The sequence below is a fragment of the Desmodus rotundus genome, chromosome 5 (assembly GCF_022682495.2).
Source record: "Desmodus rotundus isolate HL8 chromosome 5, HLdesRot8A.1, whole genome shotgun sequence".
Lineage (NCBI taxonomy): Eukaryota > Metazoa > Chordata > Mammalia > Chiroptera > Phyllostomidae > Desmodus > Desmodus rotundus.
The window spans coordinates 3,991,042-4,002,480 of NC_071391.1; the positions used below are offsets into that span (position 1 = coordinate 3,991,042).

The 11,439-nt window shown below is 53.9% G+C and overlaps 1 protein-coding gene across 2 annotated transcripts; it reads left to right on the forward strand.

The window, feature by feature from the left end:
- Positions 1–5,833: 5,833 nt before the first annotated feature.
- Positions 5,834–10,709, forward strand: TMEM134 (transmembrane protein 134). 2 transcript variants are annotated; one of them, XM_053925515.2, is made up of 7 exons: positions 5,834–6,143; positions 7,082–7,146; positions 7,631–7,720; positions 7,871–7,947; positions 9,973–10,017; positions 10,190–10,243; positions 10,354–10,709. In XM_053925515.2, exons 1-7 carry the CDS (start codon positions 5,970–5,972, stop codon positions 10,641–10,643), a joined length of 795 nt encoding a protein of 264 aa, XP_053781490.1. In that variant the 5' UTR covers positions 5,834–5,969; the 3' UTR covers positions 10,644–10,709. The 2 variants fall into 2 exon arrangements, with proteins under 2 accessions (XP_053781490.1, XP_053781491.1); XM_053925516.2 differs by having other exon boundaries at positions 5,839–6,143; positions 10,319–10,532.
- Positions 10,710–11,439: the final 730 nt, after the last annotated feature.

Genomic DNA, 11,439 nt, shown 5'->3' on the forward strand with positions numbered 1-11,439 from the left:
GGGGCGGAGCCGGCCTCGGAGGCGGGGCCAGGGTTTGTGGGCGGGGCGCCTTAGGGGCGTCCCTAGGATTCACGTCCTTGAATTGATTAGGACTGCGGCCCTCTCACTTGGCCTTGTGCCACTCCATTTAAAGTTGTAGAAATAGTTTAACAGCATTTCAGACCTAGAGGAAGAGAATAGGGACTAGGCCGCGGGCGGGGCGGGGAGAGCGGGCCAGGCTCATCGTAACGCCGTCCCCCAAAAGGTATTTTTGTGTATTCCCTCTAGCTTTTTCTTTTTGCATATCTAGAAGCACAGTAGTCGTGAATTTTAAATACTGAAGTTGTTTTTCTCTTTCAAAAATTAAAAGTAAAACAGAATAAGAGGGAAAGGAGGGTTTCCATATCCTTGTGGGAACTGTGACTCCCCCGTGTCCGGCACAAAGTAGGGTGCCCATTAAATGTAAGGGAATACATGAATGATAGAAGCGAGGTACTTTGGGGCTAAAACAACGTTTGTCTCAGCCCCAGGAAGCTAGCTGTGGACAATAGCTATAAGAGGCTTAGGTCACCGCACAAGAGGATGTCCTGGGACCTGTGCATTGTCTACGTCTCATCATCATACCTGGGAAGGGTTATTGTGGGTCCTCTGTGACCCAGGTGCTGCGCGCTTCAGCTATTTACACTGGTTCATTTCCCACAAGAAGTCCCCTGAGACAGGCAGGACCTCTGAGGTGAAAGGGAAACATGCTTTGTTTATTGTTGTTGCTGTTGTTTTTAACCAACACAGGAAATTTTACTGGCCAGTACTACCGTATTTTGAAGCAACAAGTAGTCTCTATCTTGTACTGATGGTTCCAGAAAATAGGAAAAGAGGAAAGCCAACCAATGTATTTTACAAGGCTACTTTAATCTTGATTCCTGAACCAAATAAATATACCATAAGGCACAAAAAGTAGGCCCCATCCAGGTAGCTCGGTTGGTTAGAGCATCCTCCTGATATGCAGAGGCATGCGGAGGTTACAGGTTCGATCCCTTGTCAGGGCACATACAAGAATCAGCCAATGAATGCATCAATAAGGGGAACAGCAAACTGGTGTTTCTTTCTCTTTCTCTGTCTCTCCTTACCGCCACCCCGCTTTCTCCCTCTTCCTCCAGTGTTTCTCCTTCATTGCAATTACAACCATGTGTGTACATTTAAAATACACAGAGACGGATACACATACCTGTCTTCCCAGCTTCAAATATATACATGAAATATTTTACTAGTAAATATAGATATGAAAATTCTAATGGAATATGAAGCTGATTGAATCCACTAGTGTATATAAAAAATGCATCAGTAGCTAAGGGAATGCCTCTCGCAAAAAGAGACGTACTACATGACTCCATTTATATACGGCGCCTGCAGTGGTCACATTCAGAGAGATGAAGTTGAAGGGGGGTTGGCTGGGGTGGGCGGAAATGCAAAGCTGTTGTTTAAGGAGCAGGGTGTAGAGTTTCAGTTTTGCAAGATGAAAAGTCCTGGAGACTTGTTGTGCAACAACGCGAGCGTAGTTAACACTGCTGAGCTGTGTTAAAATGTTAAAGATGGTAAGTGTTATGTTACGTGTATTTTACCACAGTTAAAAACTTCTTTAAAAAAAGCATCAAGATCAAGTTGGGCTCATTCCCAGAATGTAAGAACAGCTTAGTATTAGAAACATCTATTAGTGTAATTCATTACATCAGTGAACAAAAGGAGAAAACTCACATAGCTACCTCAAAAATGCAGAAAAAGAATGTGATGGAGTTCTATGACTATTTATAATAAAAACTCATAGGAAAAAAGAGGAACTTTCTCGGGTGATAAAAGCCATATGTGATTAAGAATGATGGAACAAGTATTCACATTCTCTTCAAGACCAGGAACAAGACAAGGAATGCTCTCTGTCCGTGATGCTGCTTAGCATAGTCCTGGCTAAAGCAATAAACCAAGAAAAAAAAAAAAAGAGAGTGATTATATCTACATGGAAAACACCCCTGGCTGGTGTGGCTCAGTGGACTGAGTGCCTGCCGGCTTGTGAACTAAAGGGTCACCAGTTGGATACCTAGTCAGGGCACATGCCTGGGTTGCAGGCCAGGTCCTCAGTGGGGGGTTCATGAGAGGCAACCACACAGTGATGTTTCTCTCCCTCCCTCCCTCCCTTCCCCTGTCTCTAAAAATAAATAAATAAAATCTTTAAAAAAATAATGCATTAAAATAGTATTGATCTTTCTTATTAAGTTTTGGGTGTCCCCTTAAATTTTTTCACCCAAGGGGAGTGCCTCACTCCCCTTGCTCCAGTCCCAGCCCGTCAAGATCCCAAAGCTCATAAGGAGAGGACTAGAATTCCAGAGCAGGCAGTCTGGCTCCAAAGCCAGTGAATGCCTTGTTGCAACACTCTTCTAGAGAGCAAGTAAAACTAACCGCGGTAGAAAAAAGATCTTGGAGGATATCTTTATCACTTCGGGGTGAGGAAACACTTGAAACAAGACTCAAAATGCACAAACCTGATGGATTTGACGTAAAAATGAGGATGGTTCTTTAACTCAGGGCCCCTTGGACAAGGTAAGACTACAAAGAGAGACAGGAGACGTGTGCAACATCAGAACCCAGCAAGGGATTAAATCTTAGAAATGTACAGACATTCAAATCGGCTGAAAAAAGACTGGAAACCCAGGAGGAAGAAAACAAATGAACAGGACAAAAGCTATGACCAGACTATGACCAGACAGAAGAGGGAAATGCATGACTGCCAGGGGCATGAAGAGCTGAGCAAACCCACCTGTCATCAGAGACCCCACATGAAGCTGAGGGACCACTTTTCACGCATCAGACTGGCAAGACACAAGGAAGCTGGAATACCAAGTGCGAAGAGAAAACCAGAGCCCTCAAGGTGGATGTGTGAACTCGCACAACCACTCAGGAGGGACCTGCAGTACTTTGCGAAGTCAAGGGGGCACGGACCCTATGGCCTGGAAGTCCTACTTCAAGAAGAATTCTCCCCCAGTCCATCAGGGGACAGTGCAAAGATGTCCATAGCAGTGATGTATGTGATGTGATGGGGGCAGCAGGCCAAGCTCGGTGTGTGTCATCACTTGGGGAGGAGGGGGCGGATAATGAAAGAGCTAGATGCTCAACGTGGTATGCCGCATGCACCGGGTAGAAGCAACTAATGATACTCATGGAGAACATTAGCATTGAGTGTCAAAAGGTACAAATGTACACAACAGAATGAGTATTTTATACTACACATTTGTAAATTGTGAACACACCCACATTGGAGCCAATGCCGTGTGTAGTACAGAGTCAGCAGGATTCAAGGAAGCTGGCTGAGCGCACTGATGTGGGGCTGATGGGAGGGAGGGGGAGGAGGGAAGATGGGGAGAGAAGGAGGGAAATTGCTCATGGCGATGATGTGTCGCAGACAGAGGCATGATTGCCACAGCTCCCTACGTGAGGTCGTAAAATGAAGTGCGGTGGTCGGGTGAGGAGAGTGGGCACTCCTGGAGCTAGGTGGACCTGCGTTCACCTCCCAGTTTTTCCACTTGCAAGCAGTTGGGATTTGTTTTTTAGATTTTATTTTTATTTATTTTTATTTTTAAATATATTTCATTGATTATGCTATTACAGTTTTCCCAATTTTCCCCCCTTATCCCCCCTCTGCCCTGCAACCCCCAACACTCCAGTTTTTCTCCCCCTTTTCTCCCCCTTAGTTCATGTCCATGGGTTGTACATATAAGTTCTCCGACTTCTCTGTTTCCTATACCATTCTTAACCTCTCCCGGTCTATTTTATGCCTACCAGTTATGCTTCTCATTCCCTGTACCTTCCTCCCCCCCTTATTCCCCTCCCCTGCCCACTGAAAACCCTCCATGTGATCTCCATTTCTGTGATTCTGTTCCTGTTCTAGTTGTTTGCTTAGTTTTTGTTTTCGGGGGTTTTTTTGTTTTTGTTTTTTTTAGGTTCAGTTGTTCATAGTTGTTTGTTATCAGCAAGCATTTGGGATTTTAACAAAGCACACATTCATTTCTTCTACAAATCTTTTTTGAGCATCTACTTAATGCCAAACACTGTTCTGGGCACTGTAGACGCAGTGGTGAATAAAACTAAAGGTAATTTAAGGTGCTGTGTGATACAAAACTGACTTTAGATTGTATAGTCAGTGACAGCTTCCCCGAGAGGTGAACTGTGCTTTCCAGGCACAGGTGACAGCATGTGCACAGACCCTGAGGGGGGATCCAGCCCTGTCTGAATGGCTGAGGGGGGTGAGGAGGAGCAGAGGGGCACTTGATGAGGGAAAGGCAGGCAGAGACCAGAGTATTCAGAGTTTTGTGGGCCCTAGTCAGGAGTTTGGATATTATTCTAAGCACAATGGGAAACCAAGGGACAGTTTATATGGGAGTGACTATATATATATATATATATATATATATATATATATATATACACACACACACATATATACACACACACGTATATACATATATCTAAAGTTTTATTTAAGAATAATACACAGAGAAGAGGATCAGATGTGTTTTTAAAGAACACTTCGGCTACTGAGTGGAGAATGGATTGGAGGAGAGTGGCAGCCACATAAACTCTCTGAGCCTGTTTGCACAGCTGCAAGGCGGTGAGAGAGAATACCCTTCCCATGCAGGGCCCTCGTGAGTAGGGAAACAATGCCCTGGAGTCTCCTTGGCACTGGATGTGGAGAGCAGGACCAATTAAATGGCACTGGTCTGGTCAAGATATCATACACTATATAAAACAAAGTGGAGTCACTCCTGTCAACCAAGATGGCTGTCAGTCAGCTGTGACAATTTGGTTCAAGAGGGAAACTACCTAAATCACACCAGACACATCTGACAAGGAGACACATCTAAGCTATCTGCACACGTGATCAGAACAGCCGTGTCTGCAGAGTGGGACCACACATAGGTAGACTCCTGGGGAAACTCCCCACTTGCCATCAGGGGAGTCAAGACACTTACCAAGAGACGCAGAAGGGTGGAGCACACCACTCTCAAAGATGTAAGTGAGGCAGGTTCCACACCACTGCTGAGACAGCCGAGCTCCACACACCAGAGGGCTGCTCCACGCCACACTGATCTCCCTTGGCACTGGCCACCAGCCGGACTTCACCAGAGGACTTCATCTGCCCTGCTGCCCACCTGGCTCCAGAGATTCTCCCTTGCAAGACTGACGGCTCCCTTGAGCACCATGCAAGGTGCTTCGCAACCCGCAAACTGAGACTCTAGGACTGGGGTTCTTTATCTCCCCATTCTTTCATGTGGTGTTATTACTGATTGTTTCTGAGTGATTGATATCGTTATTAAGTTAGTATGGATTTGGATTAAATCTGCATTAATAAAATCCGAGTGAACCGCACAGTCACCTGTGTTGGCTTCCTGTTATTTCTCAGTGCCAGTGTCACTTGTAGGACTGGTGTTGGTACAGGCGGGTCTGCGCTTTCGGTTCTTAAGGCTTGAATCAGACAATCGGAGCAGGAGCAAGGCTGACTGATAGGAAACACTATATCGCGAACAAACGCTCACGACACTGGGGGAGCAGGCTGGGATGCAGAAGGCCCTCTCTCAGCCGATAAGACAGAGCGTCGCAGGCTTTCCCTCCAAGTCGGCACACTCACCTGGGGAGTACATCGGATCGCGGCTTGGGTTGTCGCTCACGCAGGCCGCCGCTGGGCGGCGCAGGAGGGGAGCCAGCACGGCCCGAAGCAGAGGATGCCCCGCCCACTAGTCAGCTCGGGGCTCGGCAGCTCTGGTCTGCTGAGGGCGGGCAAGGGCGGGGCCGTCACGTGAGGGCGGGGCCTCGGGCGGGACGCCGGACAGTCGGGCTCCTCAGACTACCGCACCAGGCGGGGCGTGCGTGCGGGGGCGGGGCCGCGGAGAAGCGGGAGAGGCGGGAGCGGATGGCCGCGGCGCGGGGCGTCTGACCAAGCGGGGGCGATGAGCGCCGCCCGGTCCCAGTTCAGCATCGATGACGCCTTCGAGCTGTCCCTGGAGGACGCGGGCCCTGGGCCTGAGTCCAGCGGGGTCGCCCGCTTTGGGCCACTGCACTTCGAACGCCGGGCGCGGTTCGAGGTGGCCGACGAGGACAAGCAGTCCCGACTGCGCTACCAGGTGACGGGCCCGGCTCTCCTCAAGAGTTGGGCGGGACCCCAGGCCGGACCCTGAAGAACCCCACCTCAAGGGAGAATCTGTCTAGAGGCCCTAGCCGGAGTGGGAGACCGCCCCACGACGTGGCCATTGATGGAGAGCCCTGTCCAGTCCCTCCGCTCTGATTTCGGTCCCCAGCCACCACTTGAGAGCCCAGAGACTGGACCCGGGAGCTCGTCTCCCACCCCAGCTGGAGTCCTCACCCGTCCTGGGCACTTATACCCCTCCTTCCTCAGATGTTAGGAGGGGGGGCTGGGGACCCCTTCTGTACCTGAACCAGACCTTGTCCATTCTCAGGGGCAGCCCCCGTGCCCCAGGCCAGATGACCAAACAGGAACCTGCACCCCCTCTTCTGTTCTAGAAGTCCCCACTCCATCCTCTTCCCCAGAGCTGGGGGCCCCCCTCACATGATGAACCCTCGCCCACCCCTTAACTCCCACCAAACCGGAAATCCCCATTTTCCCAGATGACCTCCACCAACTCTATCCTTTTCTTGAAGACCTCGACCAGATTTCTGTGCCCCAAACTTGGAAACCGTGGGCCTTCTCCTCCTCCCCCGCAAATCCAGAGCCTCCAAATGGGGTCCCTGAAATGAAATACCATACTGACAGCTCCACCCTGACTCCAAAACCTGGGATATCTCCTGGGCCCAGGACCCAAGCTGGGAGCCCTCAACCCCTGCAGCTCCTGCCCCTCAAAGCCTCCAGCTCCTACCTACTACCTGGTTTCGATTTGTGAATCATCAAGCCCGTTCTGCTCTGCGGTGAGGCGGGAGGGGCCAGGTGAGGAGCTGTCGAGCAGCCAGGCAGACAGCTGTGTGGGCTTGCTTTCCTCCTCTCCCTGAAAGGGGAGTGAGGAAGGACCCGAGCCCAGTAACCCCTGAGCCCCGTGTTCTGGAATAGAACCTGGAGAACGATGAGGATGGAACCCAGGAGTCTCCGGAGCCAGATGGGGGAGTCGGCACCAGGTCAGGGCCAGGTGGGGACCCAGCCCGGACCCCTATTGCTGTGCCTCTGGCTCCTGTTCAGTCTCTCACCTCACCTCACTCAGCTCTCTCACATTTTGTCCTACAAGGATCCCTACCCTGACCCCCACTCCTCTCCTGGCTTCCCCTGTCCTACAGGGTCACCTTATCCTAGCCCCAGCCTCACCCACCCACCCCTACCAGGCTCTTTACCCCGCAGAAATCCCAGCCTGGTCTGGCCCCTACCTTCTCACGTCACTTGTCCTGCAGGAATCCCTAGCTTGAATCCCCAGCCTTCCACCCCAGTCCTGCAGAAACCTCCAGCCCTTGAATTCCTCTTCATCCCACCCCTGCTCAGGGCCCCGTTCTACAGGAACACCCAGCCCTAGTCCCAGCACCCTCCCCTGCCACATCATCATGACTACTGTCCCAAAGGGACCCCTTCCTTGCCTCCCCCTTCCCCCTCACTGGGCCACCTTCCCTGCAGGGATTCTGGCCGAACATCTGTCCGCAGCTCCCAGTGGTCCTTTAGCACCATCAGCAACAGCACCCAGCGCTCCTACAACGCCTGCTGCAGGTGAGACCCTGCCCTCCTTGAGCCTCCTGTGGCAGAGCCCCAATTCAGACCGCCCTGGCTATTCCCCTCAGCCCCCTGGGTGGGAGGGGACGGGAGAGAGTGGGCCTCCTGTTGCCTCGTTCACACCCACCCTGCTCTCCTGCTACCCAGCTGGACTCAACACCCTTTGATCCAGAAGAATCGCAGGGTAGTGCTGGCCTCCTTCCTGCTGCTGCTGCTAGGTCTGGGTGAGTGTCCCTGAGAGCCCCTGGGAGGGGTCCCCCTCCTCTGCAGGCTGTGCATCTGCCTTGGCCCACTGAGCCCCCCAGCATCCTGGGGAGGCGGCTGGCTGCCATCACCCCACCCCTATTTTACAGGTGAGGAAACTGAGGACTTTGAAAAGGGCAGGCCCAGCCTCCTGGCCACTTGGCCAGGAAATCAGACGTTGTTGAAAATGCAAACTGGTTCAGTGCCCCAAACCTTTTTTCTTTTAAACTTAGCCTGTTTAATCCCTTATTCTGTGTCTACCTCAAACCAGGTGCAGGGCAGGCTTATTTTCCCCACCCAACAGAGGTCACACAGCAGGGAAGAGGTAGGGCCGTGACCCTGAACCCGTGTGTGGGGCCGGTGCTCGGGCAGCTGCACGGAGCCATGGCCAGGGCTGCCAGCCCAAACCACAGGGCACCTGTCACTCCCCCTTCTCTGGAGCCTGAGGACTGGCGAGGACCTCTCACCTGCCCCCCGTGCTCAGATGGGGACCCTGAGGCCCAGAGCAGGCAGAGCTCGCAGCCAGTTTTCTGACTCCCACACTTTTCGCTCTGTGGGGCTGAGGAGTCAGGGTCCCCAGAAAGGGTCTAGGGTTGCGATCAAGAGGGACCCTTAGGAAGCCCCCACTGTGGCAGCCGCCCTCCCTCCTCCAGGAAGGTCAAGTCCCCTGGCCAGAAAGCTGAGCAGTGTCCTTGCTTCAGCTGTCGGGGTTTCGCGTGGGGGAGGGAGCTACCGTTTCCCCAGCACCCGCACAGAGGGCACTGGTGGCGCTGGCCACCCGCCTCGTCTCACTTTATCCCCTCCCCGCACCTAGCAGGGCGAGCACAGTCACCATCCCAGTCCGGAAATGAGGACACACACTCGGGCCAGTGAAGGGACTTCCTCAGGTCACGGCTAAGTAGATGAGCTGGGATTTACACCCACATCGATGACATTGACGGCCCGGGGGCCACCATGCGCCCATACAGGGCCTTTGTAGGAATTAGAAAAAGGATGCCTACTCTGAGTGGGCAGAGCCCACCGTCCTGAGCCAGGGTGCAGGGAGAGTTCAGCCCCCATTATACCCTTTTTGAGGTGCACAAACCACGAGACAGTTCATGGTGGCCCCTCAAGCCTCCGTGCTACAGCCCGCCCTGGCCGCAGAGCCCTCTGCTCCCCTCCCCGCTCCTGTCCTCTATCTGGGGACCCCAGACTCTGAGTGTGAAACGTTGACCCAGCCGTGACCTCCCCAGCTCCCCCAGCACCCTCTTGTCCTCAGCCAAAGTCTACATCCCTCCCCACCGGGCCCACAGGCCCTGCCAAACTTTTCAAGCCTGGGCTTTTGTCTCTCCCATCTCACCAAAAGCTGGAAGCTTCTAGAAAGCCCCTCATTGTCTCCAGACTGTTCCATGTCTGGAATACCTCCCCTCTGTGCCGGCACGATGTCCATCGCAAAGCCAGTAGAGTCAGACTGCTTCCACTTTCCAAGTGCCTTTCCCTCCTGCGCCCCAGTTTCATATTCTGTGAAATGGGGATTACGCGGGTCTCGCTCTGTCGAGGTGACGATTAAATAAGGCGTGCACGTCATGCGCTGAGCCCAGTGTCTGGCAGCGCCCGGTAAGTGGTCGCTAAGTGTTACTGCCACTGCTCTGTGCTGGGCTGCGATGCCCCTGCCCCAGGCTCCGTGGGGCCCCTTGCCCTGCAGGTCGCCGGGCAGCAGCTTGCAGGGTCTCTAGGGAAGGGCCTTGAGAGCAGGGACTCCACTTGTTGATTGGCGGACAGGTGCCACCAAGGAGCAGGTAAAAGTCTCTCTTTGCAGACATTTCCCAGGGCCTGCCAGGTACCTTGCTCTGAAAACACAGAGCTTGGCGAGCTTACCTGGGAGGGTCTCTGCCCAGAGAACCTTCAGCTCAGGCGGGGTAAGGCCATTCCCCAAGCCTAAGCCACGTGTGGGGGGAGTGCGGTTGGAGGGCCACGCTCCTGTCCCCTGCTCCCGCCCTCACCCTTGCGGCTCCGTTTGTGTGCAGTGCTGATTCTGATCGGCGTGGGACTGGAGGTGACCCCCTCACCAGGTGAGCGCCCCCTCCCACCTCCGCAGGCAGCGCTCACTCCCCTTAGGTGCCCGGGGCCTCTCGGCCAGCCCTCCCCCTCCTATTACTCACTACCCTCCCTGCCAGAAAGGGCCCCCTTTCTCTGCCGAAGGTGCCTCCCTGTCCTGACCCTGCCCCTCCTCTCCTCCCGAAGGTGTCTCCAGCGCCATCTTCTTCGTGCCCGGCTTCCTGTTGTTGGTCCCAGGAGGTGCGAGGGATGCTGGCGGGTGGGAGGAGGGGGGCGGGGGGCGGGGCTTTGGTGCTGACTGACCCCGCCCCACAGTCTACCACGTGATTTTCATCTACTGCGCGGTCAAGGGCCACCGGGGTTTCCAGTTCTTCTACCTGCCCTACTTCGAGAAGTGAGCCGCCCGCTGACGCCGAGGGACCAGGGATGGCAGGGATCCACGTCCGTCCCTGGTGGCCTCCTCTCGTCCCCAGGGGGCGCTCCTCGGCCTGCCCGCACTACTCCTGTACCCTCATCTCGATGGAAGAGTCCCTCCAGGACCCTCAGGGCCCCGGCCCCATCCGGAGTTTCCTCAGGAAGTTTGGGGCGCGCCCTTTCCCTGGGCCTGGGAAAGGTGCCCCTCGCCTGCTCTGTGCCTTAACTTATTCTCGGGCTCTGCGGCTCCTGGGTTTGGTGGTGTCTTGTGCTAATAAAAGGGGTACTTATATCCAGCAGAGAATTGCTCTTTCCTTCCGACCCGCTCATCAGCCTGGCCACAGCCGCCTCCCGCAAAGGCTGAGAAAAGGGCTGACCCTGGGACCCAAGAGCGCTCTGACCACCCGTCTCCCCACTGTGCACAGGGCGGCCCTGATACTCCAGACTTGCCCGGGCCCTGATACTCCAGACTTGCCCGGGCCCTGATACTCCAGACTTGCCCGGGCCGCGCGTTAGGGGCCGAGCTTAACCTGGGACTCTAAGCCCTGAAATCTGCAGGGGCCTCTTCCAGCCTCCCCGCTGTCCCAGCTCTTAGCATTGTCCGCCCTGCCCCTGTTTTCAACTGTAGGGGCAGCGTTAGTACCTGCCTTGGCCAAGGGCACTCAGATAACACAGGCCCCGGGGCCTGGAGGCTGCTATCCTGGCTCCAGTCTGGTTCTGGGGCCCTGGGCTGCCACAGCCAGCTCGGAATGTGGGCCAGAAGAGGCGCGGTCCAGCCCCCTCCACCCACTGCCCTACTTCCTAGACCCGGGGGTTGGGAGAAATGGGAGACAGAGGAAAGGACATGGGAAGTAAGGCCTGTATGACAGTGAACCTCTGTGATCAAAGACTCAGAAACACAGAACATTGGGAACAGACCATCTCAGAATTTAGAAAAATCCAAATATCTCAGAATCCTAAGAACCAGGAAACAAAATCTCAGCAAACGCTGAAATCGGAGATCATAATAGCTACTACCATTC

Bases quoted from the DNA above. Each gene is read 5' to 3' on its own strand.
- TMEM134 (XM_053925515.2), top strand. From the start codon at position 5,970: ATGAGCGCCGCCCGGTCCCAGTTCAGCATCGATGACGCCTTCGAGCTG. The intron at 7,948-9,972 runs GTGAGTGTCCCT...GTTTGTGTGCAG, and splicing joins GCTGCTGCTGCTAGGTCTGG to TGCTGATTCTGATCGGCGTG. The intron at 10,244-10,353 runs GTGCGAGGGATG...TGCGCGGTCAAG, and splicing joins CCTGTTGTTGGTCCCAGGAG to GGCCACCGGGGTTTCCAGTT.